Here is a 20,821-nt window from a genome sequence, read left to right as displayed (position 1 = left end):
ACAGTGAACGCTTGGTTAGGACGGATTTCCGCACCACACCCATACCGCGAATTATCATCGGTACCTAATATTGAACCTTGAAGGTGTACGTAAAGTGCTTGCAGAGCACTAGGTACCTCTAGCGAAGGGGCCTCTCGCTGGTTGGAAGACCTCGCTTTCTACGCAGCTACCCAAAAGCCCCGGAGACTATGCTCCTGTCCGGAAGTGGGACGGGGGGATTACGTGCCTTGCCTATCGATGGTAGGCCGTCGTGAGGTCTACAACTCCCAAGTAGGGGGAGGGGCAGGGAGGGGGAAGTGAGAATGTACCTATCTATCCTCGCTGTTACGTGGTATCGGCCGGTACCTACCCCTCCTCGCCCCCCTCCGCCCCTCCATGCGTCCCTTCGTGGGCCCCTCCGTCCAGCCCTCATCACCGTCCACCTCTCAACCTCTCTCTCGTCTCTCTCTCTCCGCTTTCCGCACGCGTCGTATCGAGGCCCGGCCGACCCGTCAGCCTCCCTCTCTCTTCTCGCCCCATGCCGTTTCTCAGCACCGTCCCACGCCCACCTCCACGCCGCCCAGAACGCGCGCCATCCCATCGTCTGTCAGGTTATGACCACGCTATACTGTCATAGTGGCCGCATTACCCGCGGCGCAAAGCTTCGCTTCCCACCGGAAGTCCAATGACAACGACCACATGCGTTCACCTACGCGGTACTCTTCACATGAATGGTCCGAAATGCGGATTGGCAGAACCTGGAATCCGGTTCGCCCCAGATGTCACCCTGGTCGAGTCAGCGTAGTCCCAGGTCGAGACCGCTCCGAGTAGCCCTCTTGTATAAGTAATGTAGCCACCACCACCACCACCAAACCCCCATCACACACACCACATCGTCATTACACCCAAAGCAACACCCCAACCCGCAGCGATACGATACTCCCTAGCTGGTCACAGCAACGACAGACCCTCCCCATACTTCTATATAATTTTGCACCACCAGTCGAGAGACGGGGATCGCTCAACCCGAGACTCGAGTTTCCGTAATATACCTAGAGGAACAAATTTAACAGCTCCGTTCCTCCAACACCAACGCTAAGCTTGGCCCGAACCCCCGTAGCGAGATATGGCCGACAACCAGCAAGCCGAGATCGAGGCGATCCGGCCGTTCGGTAAGGCCCGCTCTACCGTCAAGGGTGAGCCCTTATCGGAGGAGGAGATCAAGCTATACAATGACTTCTTCAAGGCTAGCTTGTATCTCAGCGTCGGCATGATCTACCTCAAGCAGAACCCTCTGCTGAGAGAACCCTTGAAGGTTGAGCATATCAAGGGCCGTCAACTGGGCCACTTCGGATCTGCTCCCGGCCAGATCTTCACCTACATGCACTTCAACCGGTTGATCAAGAAGTATGACCTTGACGCTCTCTTCGTCTCCGGCCCGGGGCACGGCGCTCCCGCCGTCATCTCCCAGGCTTATCTCGAGGGCACCTACTCCGAGGTCTACCCCCAGAAAACCGAAGACCCCGCTGGTCTGCAGATATTTTTCAAGCAGTTCAGCTTCCCCGGCGGCATCGGGTCTCACGCGACCCCGGAGACCCCCGGTAGTCTCCACGAGGGCGGCGAGCTGGGATATTCCGTTTCGCACGCCTTCGGCACCGTTTTTGACAACCCCAACCTGATCACGGTGACCATGGTCGGCGATGGCGAGGCCGAGACTGGTCCGCTGGCCGCGGCCTGGCACAGCACCAAATTCCTGAACCCCATCTGCGACGGCGCGGTGCTCCCCGTGCTACATCTCAACGGCTACAAGATCAACAACCCGACCGTGCTCGCCCGCATCAGCCACAAGGAGCTGGAGCAGCTATTCTTGGGCTACGGCTGGCAGCCGTACTTCGTCGAAGGCGACGAGATTGAGTCGATGCATCAGGCCATGGCTGCCACCCTCGAACACTGTGTTCAGGAAATCCGGAAGTTCCAGAAAGAGGCTCGCGATTCCGGCAAGCCGTTCCGCCCGCGGTGGCCCATGATTGTCCTCCGTACGCCCAAGGGTTGGACGGCGCCGCGTAAGGTAAACGGCCATTACCTATCTGGGTTCTGGCGTTCCCACCAAGTGCCTATCACCGGCACCACGACGAACCCGGCTGAGCTCAAGCTTCTCGAGGAATGGATGCGCGCGTATGAGCCCGAACGCATCTTCGGAGAGGAGGGTAGGATCTCAGATGAGTTGAAGGCGCTATGTCCCACAGGCAACAGGCGCATGAGTGCAAATCCCGTTGCCAACGGCGGGGTGCTCTCAAAGCCGCTAGTGATGCCTGACTTCCGAGACTACGCTATCAACGTGGTAAATTCCGGCGCAACTGTTGATGCTAGCATGGCGAACTTCGCTAAGTTCCTTCGCGACATCATTCGAAACAACCCCCACAACTTCCGCTTGATGGGTCCCGACGAGACCGAGTCCAACAAGCTGGCTGCCGTGTACGAGGCTGGAAAGAAGGTATGGTTGGGCGATTACTTTGAAGAAGACGGAGACGGTGGCAATCTATCCCCCTTTGGAAGGGTCATGGAGATTCTGTCTGAGCATACTTGCGAGGGTTGGCTGGAAGGCTATATCCTTAGCGGCCGACACGGCATGCTGAACAGCTACGAGCCATTTATTCATGTCATCGACTCCATGGTTAACCAGGTATGTACAACGACGTCTACCCAACTACGGTGATTTGTAGATGTTGACACCCGCCATAGCACTGCAAATGGCTTGAGAAGTCCCTCGAGGTCGAGTGGCGTGTGAAAGTACCGTCTCTCAACATCCTCTTGACTGCCGTTGTCTGGAGGCAGGACCACAACGGCTTCACGCACCAAGACCCTGGTTTCTTGGATGTAATTTGCAACAAGAGCCCGGAGGTTGTCCGCATCTACCTCCCACCCGATGGGAACTGCCTCCTCTCAGGTTAGTCTCACAACCTTTACGAAAGCGGCTCCAAACATTTACTGACGTTGGCGTATAGTCATGGACCATTGCTTCCGGTCGCAGAACTACGTCAACGTGGTAGTCGCAGACAAGCAGCCTCACATCCAGTACCTCACAATGGAGCAAGCTATCGAGCACTGCACCAAGGGAATCGGCATCTGGCCTCAATTCTCTACAGATGCGCTCGAGGAGCCCGATATCGTCATGGCCAGCTGCGGCGATGTTTCGACAAACGAGTCACTCGCCGCCATAGACCTCATGCTCCAGCTTTTCCCCGAACTCAAAATCCGCTGCGTCAACGTCGTCGACCTTTTCAAACTAATCCACCACACAGACCACCCGCACGGCATCACGGACAAAGAATGGGTTGCCCTGTTCACGGCAAATAAACCCATCATATTCAACTTCCACTCGTACCCTTGGCTGGTCCACCGCTTGACATACAAGCGACCCGGCAACGGGAACTTGCACGTCAGAGGTGAGAGACACCCTGCTTTCTTTCCTACCACCCCCTGAGCCAGACCGCCCCAAAGGAATACACTAACCATTTATACATCGTACAGGCTACAAGGAGAAGGGCAACATCGACACGCCGCTGGAGCTGGCCATCCGCAACCAGACGGACCGCTTCAGCCTAGCGATGGACGCCATCGACCGCATGCCGCACCTCGGCAACCGCGGCGCCGCAGCGCGCGACGCCCTAAGGAACCAGCAGATTGCTGCTTCCAATTATTCGTTTGAGCACGGCGTCGATCCTAAGGCTCTGAGCGACTGGACCTTCCCCCAAGACGGCATCAGGGAGAGGATGGAGAGGCTCAGGGTTACCTGGTAATGCAAGCCGCTGTTGGTTGCACTAGACGGAATTGACCTCGTATAGAGGTTTCCTTACTACAGACTGGTAGGATGGGACTGCAAATGTAAACTCGAAATAGACGAAAAGACGCGAAAGGCTTAAGACATCGGTAATGAGGGAAACGGGAAGGGGGTTATTGAGGCTATGGGTTTCACGAACGGTTTTCGGGGCGGTTTTTTCCTCTCAGTTTTAATGTACCACTGATGTCACGATACGAATGGGGAATTTCGCAGTGCAAATTAATCGAAGATTTATGAGACATCACACCTCGTTTCTCTCTGTGTATGTCTGTGTCAAATATGACAGCTCCAAGCACGCATGGCGTTTAATGAGTAAGAGTCTGGCTGCATAGTAATATTATCTATACAAACCATTCCCTTTCCCCCCCTGTAAACTGCAACGCTTAGATACCTAAGCGACTCGAGGCTTACATAGCTTCTAACATCAACTTTCTTTCTTTTCCTCTGACCGCTCATATTTGATGAATCAGTAGGCTGCTGTCGACTCTTGATTTTGTCATCAAAGCTATGCAAATTGGAACCATTTGGTGCCGATAGGTAGGTGCGCTCGGAATGTGCGTATTCCATACCTGTTATAATATTACGCCAGAGACCAAACTGGCTATAGAGCTACGGGAGTTTCAACATAGGATTTGCCTTCAAGGCTTTCTTTTGCGTCCGCACATCTCCTAGCCCATTCGTTGCTCGGTTACCGGAATTCTGGTGACCCAGCTGTTTTGTATTGCCTCCCCTCGTCATAACAAACGTACTAAGCATTGGGCTCAGCTGGGAGTTAAACGGGGTCAATCCACCCTCAGCTATATTTCGGTTTTAAGGTGGCTGGCTTTTCTCTCGTCAAATGCTAGGCGAGACGCTCCTCGTCGAGTTCCCCTCTGATAGGGGCGATGCGATGTGACCCTGCATGTTAACCGAATGGCTTTCGAGGGATTTTTTTCGTCTACCTGAAATGCGAATTCGCCGACCCTCTTTGAATGGCGGGCAAGATTTCTTGTGATATGTACTGCGTGCGTGTGTGTGTCTGATAGGTGATTTCCTCGTACCTAGATTGGAGCAGGAGATTCTCATTAGGATAGGGTATGGAGTCGTATTCGAAATGTGACCTTCCATCCTGAAGGGATTCCCACAGAACAGTAATCATAATAGCATGTTTATATATATATACACAGATATATATATATATATGAATATATATATATATATAAGTATGAGCCGTTCGAAGTTCAGCAGCAACTATCGTCGCTCCGAATCCATCACACCACTCGCTGCTAGGAAACTCTGGGAAATCGCTATAAATATAGTCTGCTGCTATCCTTCTTCCCGGCCCCTCCGAGCTCGCCAACGTCGACCTCCTGGGCCATCCATCCGAGCCTCGGCAATTGGCCAAGGTTCAAGCAGAGGTATGCATGCTGGATGACGACATGGGAGGCAGTTACCGACTGACATTCCGTGGGTATAATCGGCGCGAGTTGCTCTCACCACGTCGAAATGTGCGAGGAAGTGTGGAGACGGTGGACCTGCGGGCACTTGACGTTCGCGAGCTACTATGCGTGCGAGGACTGGAGCGAGGCGAATCCGGGGGAGAACGAGACCGGGTGCGAGGACTGTGAGAATAATCAGGGCGTAGTTCACGCGACGGAAGAGATGGACGGGAGATGTGACGAGTGCGCTCATTTGCCAACTCCTCCTGATTCCGAAGGATAGGCTGACTCCGGTGGGGTGCCGGGGGGAGAACCTGGGGATTGGACGAGCGCACAGGTCACAACTTGGGTTAAGGGGTGGTAATACATTCGTGGTAATTCGAGCGATGATCCACGGAATTCATTCTAATAAGCGATTCAAATCTGGCCTCACGGCAAACCCCCCAGGACTTATAACTTGCCCGCCCCCCCCCGAGAAAGCTGAGCAGCCCAAAATATGTTAGACCAGTACCCGCCACCGCCGAATTCCCCGCTGCGCGTCGTGCTCCAGACCAAAACCCACCTCGTCCCCGGCGACGAGTTCAGCGAGCGATGTAGGAACATGAAAAACCTCATCTGCCGGCACCTGTGGGATCGGGACTTCGACCACCGCCGGGACCGCTGGAGCTCGCACCTCGCCAACTTCGGCTATGACAATCGCACGTGCTACTTCCTCCTCGACCACGGCCAGTGCACCGGTGGCGAGGCTGCCGTCCCCGTCCTGTGGTTCAAATGGACCGGTACATCGTTGTAAGTGAGAGAGAAAAAAAAAAAAAAGCCCGGGGCCCGGACGTTTTTTATAAGTGGCCGCCGGGCGTTGCCGCCGCCGCCGCCGTGCTCGTTGCTGACTGACCCCTCCCTTCCCCCCCTTCCCCCGCGCGCAGTGTCGCCGTCCAGAAGCCGCTGCCGCACCGGTTCCGCCTCGAGCTGGAGCGCCGCCCCTTTTACCAGGCCCGCCAGCCCCCGCCAGCCACCAAGAGGAGCCGCGAGCCGCTAGACGCCGCCACCCGCCGCCAGATCATCCGCTCGCGCCTGCGGTCCAACATGAGAATCCCCGAGACCGACGTCGAGTTCCTCCGGAACCCCGAGCAGGCCCGGCTGCTCAAGGAAGAGATCGACCCCAGGTTCTGGGAGCGCGTCGACGCTCTCTTGGAACCATAGCAACGGAGAGGAGAGAGGAGACAGGCTGATAGAGGGCCCGCCGGCCCGTGTTATCCCGGCGGAGCAGGAGGCTGGCGTGGGTAGAGTAAGATAGCGTAAGTGCTGGGTGCAAGGTGGCGTTTAAATGTCCTTTGTTGCTATACCAGAACGTATGTGGAGTTTTTACGAATATATTTATCCATACATATATATATACATCATGTATACACATCCCATGTTTCATAGTATCATTCTACTACATGTTCCTGGGCGACTCCCCAGCCGCTGAGGCTGTCATGGATTCATCAAGCTCAACAACGGCCACCTTTACACACGTCGCCAAAATGAGCGTTTCGGCCTATTATTGGTGGTATTATTCCTGACAACGTCAGTGCCAACGTCCTCCGCATGAGCCACCTTGCCGTTGGTCCGAATTCTCCATTTTCCCATCTAAAATTATGATCATGCTGGAATGCTTCTTGCTTTTTTTTGATAGTTGGGATATGCCTCTCTCGGGACCTTACGTCTTTCAGAACCCACCGGCAATCGAAAGCATCTGTGCTTGGCGCACGCCCGTGCCCGCGGCCTATCGGCTGGCGCCCATCCGAGAAACATTCCGGCGAGAGCTGTTGGCCTGTCTCGCTAGTAGAAACCTGCCCTCTCGGAAAGGCCGTTCCACGCGATCCGCTGCGGACGGAAAAGTGCCCATTGGCAAATTTCCTGGCACCGCACAACGGGTGCGGTACAGACACGCTGCAGGCACACACCACACATGACAATACACATGTGATGCCCAAGTACCCCATACCCAGCCTGCGTAAGACGCGGACGAGCGTCACCATAAGCGGGACCTTGCCAGGGGGGGGGGGGGCTTTTCACCGCCCCCGTCATAGCTCCCGGGGCTCTGGCCCAAGTCGACCATACCAACGCTACCAGAGCCTTGGGCAGGCCGAGCTTTTTCCCGTTTCACTAGGACCCAAGAACGGCACGACGAATGCATGCACCGATTGGTTCCGAGGAAAGGGGGGGGTGATCTAAAAATACTCGGCTTCCCCGGCGTTGTGGTGCGCCCCGGAAACGTGCGTGACCCAGGGCGGCGGGGAAGTGTGACGCTGTTCCGAGTGTAACGGGAAAGCTGTAACGAGGTGGACGGCGCTACAACCACCCCAGCGGGTGCGCCGAGAGAAGTGGCGGACACGGGAGCAGGGCGAGGCGTTACTACTTCGACACACACTATCGTCGCCGAGGCGATAGATGAGGTTACCTACACAACGCAAAGTGTATGTCACCATGCGACGATCGCCGCCTAGGAGAGGGATTAATTGGCGGGCTCGCGCGTCGACCGATCGATTAATTAATTGATTGAACGGTGAGGATCCCGTGCTACCTCTCCGTCCATACCACCCGGTCGTCCGCACTATTGGCAGACGAACCAACTGCGCGGCCAATTTCATTTGCCAAGTCGTATAGTCGCTGTTCTGCGGTTTGGCCTCTCCGTCCGTAGGCTTGGAATGGACGGTGATCAGCTGATTGCCGTCGTTCGGCGTTCGATCCTGGCGAGGATCGACCAGGATCGATCTGACACTTCCCCAGACTGTAACCATGGACGAATACAGTTATTTCCAGCGCCGCGACGCGTCGTGATAGGCTGGCGCTGGGAGGCGGCCAAGGGGTAGTGGCATGGGCTTCTCTGGCTTTCTGACCGCCGCTACGTAGGTATAAGACTCTCCCTCTCTCTCGCCGTTTGCGCAATCGCCCCCGCGACTCTCAGTTGTTGGACGGTCGAAAGAGCCCGATTGGCTGGCGACGGCCAGGGGTCACGCCGCGCTGCACTGCTTATTCGCATCCCTACCCCATCCGTGCCCCGGTCGCGCATGGGTGCCAAAAAAGCTTTGCTCGACGATCATCGGCTGCAGATTCGAACGCTTGCGGCTCGTCTCACCCGGTGATGGGTCGGTTTATCGGGGTGAAAAGATTGGCGCTGCCGCGAAGGAAACCAATAGTTCCATGCTCGCCGCGGGAGTCGAGTAAGCCATGCCCAGACGAGCGCGCGTGCTCGAGCGTGGGTTAGGCATTCGCCGTTCCAGGATACGTCTGAAGAACACCGTGCGCAGAACGAACGTGCCCGGGAATGTAGGCCCGAAGAAGGTACCCTTGTTGTTTCCCTGCCCCTATCATTTACGCTATAACTACCTTCCGAAATTGTGAGCTGGTTGCTCCTAAGACCGTATAGTTGTTGTGTCTCGACCCGACGAGTCCGTCCTTAGTTCTGTGGGTGCCGGGGGGGGAGCAACGGCTATGTCACATCGAGTCGTAATCTAAGGCCACGCAGTACATCGACCCCTGACTGATATCGTCACCGGTGGGAGCGTCACGGCGTCCTCCCCTACGGCTACCGGTGTAGGAGGTCGCCGACAACTTCGGCGGCGTGTTCGTCTCCAACGGCAGTGGCGACACTCCACGTTGCCAGCCCAGTGCCAAGACACGGGAGCAACTTGGTCGTCGACCGGTGCGAGTCGGTGGGTTGGGGCAGGCCGAGTTAGGCGCTCGGAGAAACCATGGTAGCAGTTGTGGCGCCGCGGGCGGGTGGTAACATATCGGGTATGAGAAGGGGAAGTCGACGAAGGGCAGGTTTAAAATTGGCTGACAGGGGCGTGAACCATTTTCCAGGACCGCGTCGGTCTGTTACACTGCAGCGTGTATACGTACGAGCCGCGACGACGAAATCTGACCTATACGATTTCGTACACAGTATCAACTCGTGCGCCGACACCGAAGACGGGATCCGAAATTCGAATGCTACGTAAGAATCATCATTGGTTATACTTTGCGAAGCGGATCGAACGCGACAGAATGCTTCGAGGCCCCCGGACCTGCTACCTCGTGTAAGTATTAGCCTCCGAACGCTAGGTGCCATGGGCTCCCGTCCCGCGCCGTTAGCCTCGTCAGGGTCCCATGCTCAGCATCTGTTTCATTTCAAGACACGAAGGTTGGGATCCTACCTGCGCTTGGAGAAGCTGACGGTCAATCCTCTGCCGAGAGGGGGATACTCTCTAGTATTATGTGTTGGGCCGTCAGGGGGGGCGCAGCGTCAAGGCACCGTATCCGGCGGATTGCATGACGTCTCGGCAGCCGTGCGGGTGTAAGTCTATCGCTCGCGCCACTAGCGAGCGGGGGGCGGTGGCTTACCAGAACCAGGCCGTTGGAGCAACTCGTCTCTTTTCCCTCTGCCTACTGTTTCCGTACTCATAGACACTCGGGCTGGACGAGGATGACGTGGACGTTGCTTCGGGGGTGGGTAGGAAGGAGGACGATATCTGCTTATCAAGCTCGGAAATTTGGTTCCGCCCGGGACCGGACACGGCGGGATTTCGGGACCAATCAGGCGGCTCACTGGCAGTCTCTTAACCGCATTCGGCCATTACCTGGTTATGCGGGGAGGCCACTAGCCACATCCCGTCGTTCACTAGCCACGATACACGAGCCACGAGCCACCGCAACCCAAATCCTAACTTCGCGTAACTCAGGAGTGGGGACTGAACTTCTGATAGCTTCCTTCTCAATAAGCTAGACCACCCCTCTGCGAGCTACCCCTTCGCGAGCGGGTATTTTATATAGGTTTACATATAAAGGATTTATCTCTATAAAAAGCCGGGAAAAGATCAAAAAATCTGAAATTTACTTATGTAATTAATTAACTGAATTAAATTAATATATGAATGTTTCGAAAATTTTATTTAATAATATAAAAAGTTATATTGAACAGGAGCAGCGTGGGCACGCTAACGGAGGCACGAAACAAGGACTGCCTAACTGCTAACAACTAGCCTAGTATCGATTAACCTAAGATCATAGCTATAAATAGCTATAATCGGTTAATCGGCTAGCTAAAAACGGCAGCTGGGAAAGGAAAAAAAGAAAGAGAGAAAGAGGGACTAGAAACGGGTAACGAGGATAGCTAGAAAGGTATGGTAAGAAACGAGTAAATAGCTGCAGGTCGTAATAGCTATAGGCCTAAGTCTAACTAATGAAAATATAAGTACGCGACCCATATAAATAGACATCGAAAAGGCTACGTAGCCTAGATCCACCGCACTACTATAGCCTCCCTAGTTCAATTGATCCGTAAGGAGTAATTAAACTCCCAATATAATAGGTACGGTAGGTCTCGTTCCTATTCAACCTAATCCTGATCCCGATTAACCCTAATTAACTAAAAGCTAGCCAGTTTAATTAAAGGCTAATATAATAAGTTAGGTAGGTTAACTAGGAACGATTGCAATAGCAATAAGTAGGTAGTAGAGTAGGTAACTACAACTGTGCCTAACTATGCCTAAACCTAATCAATCTCGAACCTATTCAATCGCTGCTAACTAGGAGCTAAGCTAGTTTAATTAACGATTAATAGGAAATAGGAAAGATCTGATAATAAGAACTAGGCTGGTGGAGCTATAACCTATAAACTAACCTAATTAACCTATTCCTAATTAACCCTAATTAATTAAGAGCGAGCCAGCTCCATTAAGGCTATTAAGAAATAACAGTGATTAATAAGAAAATAGGAACTATAACGGGGCAGGTAAAACAAGCGTAGCTCCTGTGAGAAACAAAGAAATAATCCCATACGATGCAACGTAATCTCCGTCCTTCTCGTTCATAGCTATTGCCGATCCTTTTTAACTAATTCCTAATCCTATAAACTAATTGATATATCCTATTTAATGCCCGTTTCTATAACTCGTTTCTAGTAACCGTTCCTATATTCGTCCGGCAGCATCTACCAGGCTTCCCTTAACCCTCGATCCCTCCCCTGTACGTGATTCTAGGGGCTCTCTAGGCTTTTCCTACTAACCACATATCGATAAGGGCGACAAGAGGAGTCTTTAGATAATCCTAACTATTCTGTAACTATTTCTAGGCTGTCTTATTTAATATCGTATCTATCTCGTATCGCAGTATCGTCTATATAGGTCTTCGCGTTAATCGGTAGGTCCCCGATCAGGTTCGTAGGTATAAGGTCTATCGGTATCTTCTAAGGGCATCGTAGTACCTATCGGTTGGAGAGGAGAAACCTCCCTAGGTACCGTAACTAGTAAACAGGAGCAGCGTAGGCACGCTAACGGAGGCACGAAAAGGGCTACCTAACTGCTAATAACTAGCCCAGTACCGATTAACCCAAGATCATAGCTATAAATAGCTATAATCGGTTAATCGGCCAGCTAAAAACGGTAGCTAGGAAAGGGACTAAGAAAAGGGCAAAAGGAGGATAGCTAGAAAGGCATAGCAAGAAACGAATAAATAGCTATAGGCTGTAATATCTATAGGTCTAAGTCTAGCTAATGAAAATATAAGTACGCGACCTATATAAATATACATCGAAAAGGCTACGTAGCCTAGATCCACCGCACTACTACAGCCTCCCTAGTTTAATTAATCCGTAAGGAGCAATTAAACTCCTAATAGTAACAGGTACGGTAGCTCTCGTTCCTATTAAACCTAATCAACCTAATCCCGATTAACCCTAATTAACTAAAAGCTAGCCAGTTTAATTAAAGGCTAATAGGATAAGTTAGAAAGAAATAGGTTAACTAAGCGATTACAATAGCAATAAGTAGGTAGTGGGATAGGTAACTAACTACAGCCGTACCTAATCCTAAACCTAAACCTAATTAATCCTAAACCTATTCAATCGCTACTAACTAAGAGCTAAGCCAGTTCAATTAACGATTAACAGGAAATAATAGGAAAGATCTAATAATAAGAATAACTAGGCTAGCGGAGCTATAACCTATAAATTAACCTAATTAACCTATTCCTAATTAACCCTAATTAACTAGGAGCGAGCCAGGTCCATCAGGGCCATCAAGAAACAAAAGATCAATCGGAAAACAGAAACTATAACGGGCAGGTAAAACAAGCGTAGCTCCCGTAAGAAACGAAAGAAATAATCCCCATACGATATAACGTAATCCCGTCCTTCTTATCCATAACTATCTTTTACCGATCCTTTTCAACTAATTCCTAATCCTATAAACTAACTAATATATTCTATTCATACCCGTTTCTATAACTCGTTTCTGGCTATTCTCGTATAACCGTTCTTATATTCGTCCGGCAGCATCTACCGGGCTTCCCTTAACCCTCGATCCCTCCCCTATACGTAGTTCTAGGGGCTCTCTAGGCTCTTCCTACCAACCACATATCGGTAAAGGCGATAAGAGGGGTCTCCGGGCATTAACCTATAACTTATTTCTTTCCTATAGCTATTTCTAGGCTTTCTTATTCAATATCCTATTCAATTCGTATATCGCGGTATCGTTTATATAGGTCTCTTAATCCTAATCGGTACGTCCCCGATCAGGCTTATAACGTAGGTATAAGGTCTGTCGGTATCTTCGTATAAAGGCATCGTAGCACCTATCGGTTAGGAAGGAGAAACCTCCCCAGGTACCGTAACTAACTAAAAGGAATAAAACAAAGGCAATCGGAACTATCGGCAAACCTCTTGCAATTAAAATAAACTAATCGGTAAAGAACGGATGCCTTCAAGCGCGTACGAGTATATTATAAAAAGGGGTAGTAGCGGTAACTTAATCAGATCAACTAAGGGCGAAAAACTACCATCTAGGCACTTAAAAAACGACGGAGGCAAAACCAGACGAAAACGGGCATAGCTCCTTTAAAAGAAATAATTAAGAAACGAGGATAAGATAGATCCACTAATCGGCGAACGAGCTTTTAGGTAAGCTAATCAAAAGCTAATAGGAGGGCGTAGTTATTAATGGTCGCCATAGTTATCTGCCCTCCCTATTAATCCAGCCACCTAAAAATTCAGGCTATAGCCTAAAAAGGCTCAATCCGAAAGCCACGAAAACGGCTCTAGAGCCACGAAAACAGCTCCTAATCAACTGAAAAACAGGGAATCTCCTAATCGTCGTATCCTAAACCTAATAACTACAAAAACGGTCGCAAAAGGTCGCTCCTAAGGCTAAGGTAAGAACGAGTTACTAGGTGGTCGCCACTAAACAGGAGCAGCGTAAGCACGCTAACGGAGGCACGAAAAGGGCTACCCAACTACTAACAACTAGCCCAATGCCGATCAACCCAAGATCATAGCTATAAACAGCTATAATCGGTTAATCGGCCAGCTAAAAACGGCAGCTAGGAAAGGGACTAAGAAAAAGGCAAAAGGAGGATGGCTAAAAAGGCATAGTAAGAAACGAATAAATAACTATAGGCTATAATATCTATAGGTTTAAGTCTAGCTAATGAAAATATAAGTACGCGACCTATATAAATACATATCGAAAAGGCTACGTAGCCTAGATCTACCGCACCACTACACTAGCTGGCAGGGATAAAACAAGGGCGATCGGAGCTATCGGCAAGCCTCTTGTAATTAAAATAAACTAATCGGTAAAGAACGGATGCCTTTAAGCGCGTGTTATAAAAAGGGGTTGATGGTTATTATGTATCCATGTATCTAGCCGGCCATGAGTAGTACGTATAAGAGGCCTGCCCCCTAGGCCTTACGACTCAGGTAGAGACCTCGAAAGATAGACATTACAATATATATCGTCTTACCCTAAGCTTTTATATTATCTTATTTACTTTGCTTTATATTATACGTACGTACCTACTAACACTAATTAATATTGCTAGATAGATAATAGTATAGATTAGTAAGGTTAGAAGAGTTACTGCTACCTTAATCGGAAGAGTTATTATTACCGTAGTAATATAAGCGATACTAGTAAAAAAAATCTTCCAAAACTACTAACCTCCTCCCGTTTCTTACGATTAACTTATCCTTCCCCTATAACCCCATTATCTCCTCCATCTTTAACGGATAAGCTGTCTTTTTTTTTTTTCTTTTTTCAATCTCCGCGTTTATTAATAACCGATATATTAGATTAAAAGAGACTAGAAACGTCGGCCTAGGGCGCCGCCCGAGTAAAGCGAGCCTTATAGTAATAACCAGAGGTACCGTCGTAACTGCTAGACGTACGCGAGTATCTAGAAGTACGAAAGTAATTAATCGACCTTATTAAGCTTATCTCGAGACGACCTTTATTACTCGTTCGATTCTTTAACCCCATAGTAATTAGATAGGAAGAAATTAATACGGAATAAGCGACGACCTAATAGAAGTTAACATAGGTACTTATAACGGTTATAGATATCGAAGCTATTAATATTAGTATTCTTAACGCCTATACTCCAGACGAAACTTTGGAGGAATATTAAGGACGTTTTACGAGGTATATAGAAAACGATTTCGAGGCGATGCCGGCGTTATTACGAATAAGCTTAAGGAATGCGCTAATGAAGTAAGGGATCTACGTCGGTAGGAGTAATTTTAAGTACTCTAAGGAACTCGCCGAGCTCGTATCGGTACGGGAACCGCTTATATAGGATTTTAAGGAACTACAAATAACTAAGAAAAAGTAGCCTAATGCGTTAGCTTAAAGAATACTAATAATCTATACCGATTAAGGCTACGTTTATCTAGAACTAATAAATATCTCCGGCCGTTTTCGGCTAGCTTCGTTATAGTTCGGTTAGGTAGTAGCGGAGTCGTTAGAGTAATAAACTTCTATCCCTTTCCGGAGAGTAACTTATAGAGGTAATCCTCCGTTTATTCCTACTAATCCGTATAGCTTCTTTTACTTAGGGTCTTTACTCGTACCTATGCTAGAGGTATAACCGGTAGGATTACTAGGAAGCTAATAGGGATTACCTTTTAACCCCTTACTAGCGCCTCGAACCGATTAACCTTAATAACCTAACCCCTCTCCCCGAAATAATAACCCGACGACGCTTAATAACTCCTCCCGAGCCGACGTACCTCCTCCTTCTCCTCCCCGGTAAGACGTACCTCATTAATAAGTACCTCCGCCGTAGGCGCCTCGAGCGCTTCCGCCTCCTTAACTACCTTAGGTACCTTAGTTATTATATTTCACATCTCCCCCTCCTCTCGCCAGATACCCGTATCCGCTATATCTACCCCTAGGGTATCCGCTATACCTACCCCTAGGGTATCCGTTATACGGATATTAACCGTACCTATATCTACCCTAAAGCTTCCCTACGTAGTATAATCCGTACGGGTAGTATAACCTATAGATGCTACCCCTATCCCTTCCTTAGCCGTATCCGTTAATAGAAAGGGATAAGCGAACCCGGGAGAGAATAATGCCCCCCTAAGGAAATTAATACGTCTCCCCGGGACTAGGACCTAGCTAGACCTTAGGATATTAATCCCTTTAACTAGGCTACCTAAATAAAGGATAGGAACCCGGCTAAGTCCTAGGAGGTTACGCTTTCTTCTTTCCAATGAAATAATCGCGTACGCCGGGAACTAAGCTACCCCGGATACTAGGATCCGAACCGCCCCGTTAATTACCTATACCTATTAGGAACTAATAAAAGTAAACGTATTACGATATCCTACTTACGAAAGTACTAAACGAGTTATGTCCCCTTACGATAGTAAGATACTTTAAGAAGGCGTAGAATAAGGAGAATAACTATTATAGTGGTACGGTAAGACATACCCTCTTAATACATTACGTAACACGCTACGATAGGCCTTATGCCTATATAAAGTAACTATAGCTCCCGCAAGTACGGAACATGCTATGCTTATTATTTAATTCATTACTTAATTAGATTGCTATCTTTGCTATTTTTTATCTTAATTAAAGATTCGTTTTTACTATGAGATTCGTCGTTCTCTGATTAATATATTTATTTTAGTTATAAGCGCTTAAGTTACTTCGTCGTACCGCTATAACCGAATAAGTAACTTTTACGTTTTATCCCTTTTCTCCCTTTACCTCTTATATCCTCGGGCTAGCGACTACTATATCTCTACGACTAAAAGGTATAGCTAAGATACGATAATTATATTAGATTCCTTATTTCTCGATTAATATAGTGATATTAATTTCATTTATCTTAGACCATCGTACGTATTATAGTCTTCGATAGAATATACTTTCGAGTAAATATATCCGGGTCTTTAGTATCGCGTACGCTTTACTCCTCCTTAGTAGCGACTACTTTATAACTTTTTCGACCCCTTAACCTTTAGTTTACGGAGTTTTTATTACGTTATTAGGATTTAAAGGATACCGATCGCCGTCGGCGCCGCTAGATAACCCGTAAAGTAGTCCGCGTTCTACGTTAAATAGAATATCCCGCTTTATAGTTATTCATTTGCTATAAGGAGGTACGTATAAACCCGGGAACTTTTACGATACTACTACCGCTAGGATATTACCTAGCCCTTAATACCTATAACGCCATTAAGTTATCGATATTACGATATAATACGACGATCGGACCGCGTTTATACCGATTAAGATATCCCTTATATGGTTATTTATTTACTATACGGAGGAACCCGTAAAACCCGGGAGAACTTTCGTCGCGATACTACCGTTACTCGGAATAGTATTTAGTCCTCGATATTAACCGCTTCCTCGAACCGCTAATAGTATAGTATATTTCGTATAAATAAATAAAGCTTATAATAATTAGGGTAGCCCCTTTATAGTTATCTACCTATTATATAAAGGACGTACGAGCGCCTTAATATAAATTACAATAACTTATACGACCCGCTATTCCTTTATTAATACTAAGGCCGGATAAAGGCTAATAATAATTATATTAATACGTAGATTAGGAGAGCTACGTAGGTACTAAGGTTATTTCTTAGGAGTAACGGAAGATAGGAAGAAGAAGGTAAATTAACTAACTATTTAAAAAGGAAGGAGATTAATAAAGGAGATACGAGCTACCTATATATAAACGATAGGGAGCTACGAGCTATGTTATATAAGCGAGCTAGGAGCTATGTTAGGTAAGCGAGTAACTCGAGAAGGAGTAGGGAGCCATATATAAGTAGCTCTTTATGTAATATACCCCCTAGCTAGGCTCGCGATAGCGAGCTTAGCTAAATAATAATAATAACTTAACCGAAGGACTCGCGATAGTTAACTTAGCTGTCCTCCTAATTAAAGTCCTAGGTTAGCTCGAGCCTTACTCGCCTTGCTAGCTTTCCGGGGTAATATATTCGTCGCTTTAGTTACTTACGCCTTTATCTAATACTCCTAATAGCTTAAAGTATCCTCTTAATTAATTATTATATTAGCTTTTTTTAATATCCTAATAAAAGAAATATATCGTAGCTCTTAATTAAATATATTTACCGTATTCGTTATACGTTCGCGAGGGCTTCTATTACTTCGCTTTATATTATTATTATCGTACGCGAACCCTCTTATAGCTTTACTAGGTTAATATCCGGTAACGCTCCTTCCTATACTTAAGTTCCTATACTATAAGAGAAAAATCTCCTACTCTTTCGTAGTAGTTCTTTCCCTTTCCTCTTTTCTTTTATAGAGGTATATCTAAAGCTAACCCGATACGCTCCTTTTTAATTCCCTATCGCTTTTGGTTACGTATATAACCTATATATTACTTTATTCGCGCGTACTTTATTTAAGTAAGTTATCTTTTAATTACGATACTCCCTTGCTATTATTCGTTATCGTAGCGAGCTTATAATAATATATTAGCGTAAGCTATATATTAATATAATAAGCGCGAGGAATAAGATAAGCTTACTTTTTAGTAATATTAATACGGATATAAGTAATTAAAAGCTAATAATTCGATAGAATATCCGACCGTCCTAGTTCCTACGAAATCCTTATTAGTATCGATAGCGCGGCTAAGATATTAAGCGATAAAATAAATTAATTCCGTAACTACGTCTAAATACTCGTCGAAGAGCGAGCTTAGGACCTTGTTATACCCGATTAAGGTCCGGCCGAATACGTAAAGCTAATTACTTAATCTACCGTAATAAAGGAAGCTACCGTTATCCTAAATATTCCCGCGGCCGTTAAAACTACTTTAGTTATTACTTCTAACGCCGCCGAAAAACGACGTAATATATTCTTCGACGTCGCTATCGATCGCTTAAACGGCTTTACTTACGATATCGCGGTTAATATATATATCTCGGTAGTTATTATAAGTAGCTTCCCTTTTAGTACCGGTATTAATAATTTCTTTATATACCGCGATAAAGGAGAGTAATTTATTTACCGATATATAAGTTAGCTCTTATATTATAATTATTATAAGTTATAAGCCTTTAATTAATTATTTACTTTAGATTTCCGACCGAGGTTTAGTTATAGTATAGAATATTATAGAACTACGCTTCCTCGAGCGTCGTATAACCCGCCGTATTCCTTCGTTCCCTAAAGCCCTCCCCGTTATACTAAAGCCTAAAGCCGTATCTCGTAAACGGACTTATAAGGAGAGTAGCTTTAAAGGTAAGGCCCGTAAATAACGAATCCGTTATATTAAATAAAAGTAAGTATATAAAGATCTAAAGCGAGAGGGAGTCCGTCGCGTTATTCGCGAGTACGGAGTTATAAAGCTAGATAATAATAGTAATACTTCCGAGTTTATACCTCGGGACGTAAAAACTACGGATAACTTTATAAAGGGCGACTCCGGAAGCGATTTAAAGGTAGTTATTTAAGCTACCCCGGGATCCCGCTAAGCGCTTATTATTATAACCGAATAAGAATTAATAATCGCTTTTATTTCGAAAGCCTAGGCCGCCGCCGTATTAATAGCTCTTAAGGAAACTATCGGTAAATACCGAGTACCTATTAAGCCGTCGTTATATATACTAGGTATTTTTACGGAAGCTCGGAACGGGGAAGATAATTCCCCTATTATTATTACCGCCGTCGCGCCGACGCTTATTCGCTTAACGAAAGCCGGCGGCCTCCTTTTTCTTCTAAGCTACGGATAGCCTAGTAATCGCTCGTTTATCGTTAACGATACTATACTAAATCTAAGGAAGCGCTATCGCGTTAGCGCTACCGCCGTTTTTATTCTTATTCCTAGCTCGGTTCCTTTTTTTATATTCGCGCCTAAAGAGTAAGCTTTTAATAAAGGTAGCTTTCTTAAATTCGAAACGGCTCTTATCGTTACTTTTATTACTACCCGTTAATTAACCGAACTAAGCTTTATTCTTATTACTCGCGTTTCTCGAGAGCTTCTAATACGATTTAGCTCCTAGGGAGCTACCGAGCTATCGCTTACGTCTAGAAAAAGCGATCGAACTACCCGAGCTAATAGTAATATAGCCTTGCTATTTTCCGCTATTACCGAAGAGTACGGCCCGCGTAATAATATCCCTTATTATCGGTATATTAATAGCGCTATATAGCATCGTTCGACGGGAAAGTATTTTTAATCTTTAGCTTTTATTAACCGTTACTTACGCTATTCGCGTAGCTACTCTTACGTAGCTTTATAAGTATCCCTTAAAGTTATATAAGGTTTCGTCGAAAGCTAATTAATTATAATTACCTTCGCGTTATACGTCCTACTTAACGACTTATCGCCGCTTAAATAACCGACCTTAACTTTAAAGTAATAAGTTCCGAGCTTTCTTTATCGTAGATTATTCTTTTAACTATATTATTTTAAACTACTACTTTCCGCGAAGAAATAAAGGAACTACTTCGTTAATATTATCCCGAGTAATAACGTTAGCCTATATTACCGCTTACTACCGAATCGTTACGCGAATAAACGATTACGGATACTCTTACCTAAGACGATAGCTCTCCTATTAAACGTAGATAGATCTTAATTCCGACCCGTTCCCCTCGTAACTTTCGTACTCGCGGTAATCGCGTCCGTAATAGAGTTAACCGATAGCGAATTACCCGTACTCCTCGCCGGTCCGTTCGTTTCCGTTAAAATATATAGGTTAATATTAAACGAGGAGTTACTTTCGCTTAAAGCTTTATTCCCGCTATTATTAACCCGGATATTATTAAATTAAGCTTCGAATAATTATATACGGTTTAATAATAGTAGAACTAATAATACCCTAGCTCCGGCTAAGTTAAATAATCTAAAAAATAAATATAACCTTAGAGTAGGTACTAAAGCCGGTAGCTCTAAAGGTCGTTAGATTTTCGGGAGCTTTAAGAATATTATACTAGCTTTATTATATAAGTTAGCTCTTTCGTTAAGGGAAGAAGTCTTATTACGCGTAAATTCTTTTTAGATTAATATCCCTACGTCGTTCTTTAAGTAAAGTATATTATTTTAAGTTAGTTCTTCTTATAATTAAATTAAAATCTTACGTTACTTTCGTATTATTTAAGAGCTTTAATATCGTTATTTCTCCTCTTATATCTTAGAGGTTAAGTAACGATTTAAAATACTCGAATAATTAACGAAGAAGAGCTTTAATTAATTCATCCGCCGGTATCTACCTTATAGGTAGATAAAGTACCTCGAAGGAGCCCTTTTATCGCTTTTATCGAAGCTATAAGTATTATATATTTAT

General features: G+C 46.6%; 3 protein-coding genes across 3 annotated transcripts; 2 read left to right on the top strand and 1 right to left on the bottom strand.

The window, feature by feature from the left end:
* The first annotated feature begins 869 nt into the window (after positions 1-869).
* On the top strand, positions 870-4,173 carry GGS23DRAFT_583565 (D-xylulose 5-phosphate/D-fructose 6-phosphate phosphoketolase). The gene is made up of 4 exons (XM_051517283.1): positions 870-2,662; positions 2,722-2,926; positions 2,985-3,425; positions 3,511-4,173. Exons 1-4 carry the CDS (start codon positions 1,106-1,108, stop codon positions 3,777-3,779), a joined length of 2,472 nt encoding a protein of 823 aa, XP_051368479.1. The 5' UTR covers positions 870-1,105; the 3' UTR covers positions 3,780-4,173.
* An 853-nt stretch (positions 4,174-5,026) lies between these two features.
* Positions 5,027-5,613, bottom strand: GGS23DRAFT_259623 (uncharacterized protein). Its single transcript, XM_051512342.1, has one exon. It carries the CDS (start codon positions 5,489-5,491, stop codon positions 5,126-5,128), a length of 366 nt encoding a protein of 121 aa, XP_051368478.1. The 5' UTR covers positions 5,492-5,613; the 3' UTR covers positions 5,027-5,125.
* Positions 5,582-6,583, top strand: GGS23DRAFT_259632 (uncharacterized protein). Its single transcript, XM_051512343.1, has 2 exons — positions 5,582-6,027; positions 6,162-6,583. Exons 1-2 carry the CDS (start codon positions 5,735-5,737, stop codon positions 6,436-6,438), a joined length of 570 nt encoding a protein of 189 aa, XP_051368477.1. The 5' UTR covers positions 5,582-5,734; the 3' UTR covers positions 6,439-6,583.
* The last annotated feature ends 14,238 nt before the right edge of the window (positions 6,584-20,821 follow it).

The sequence above is a fragment of the Durotheca rogersii genome (genome assembly GCF_024521655.1).
Source record: "Durotheca rogersii strain YMJ 92031201 chromosome Unknown GGS23scaffold_28, whole genome shotgun sequence".
NCBI lineage: Eukaryota > Fungi > Ascomycota > Sordariomycetes > Xylariales > Xylariaceae > Durotheca > Durotheca rogersii.
The sequence above is the reverse complement of the archived record's forward strand: the minus strand, read 5'-3'. Positions and strand labels throughout refer to the sequence as shown.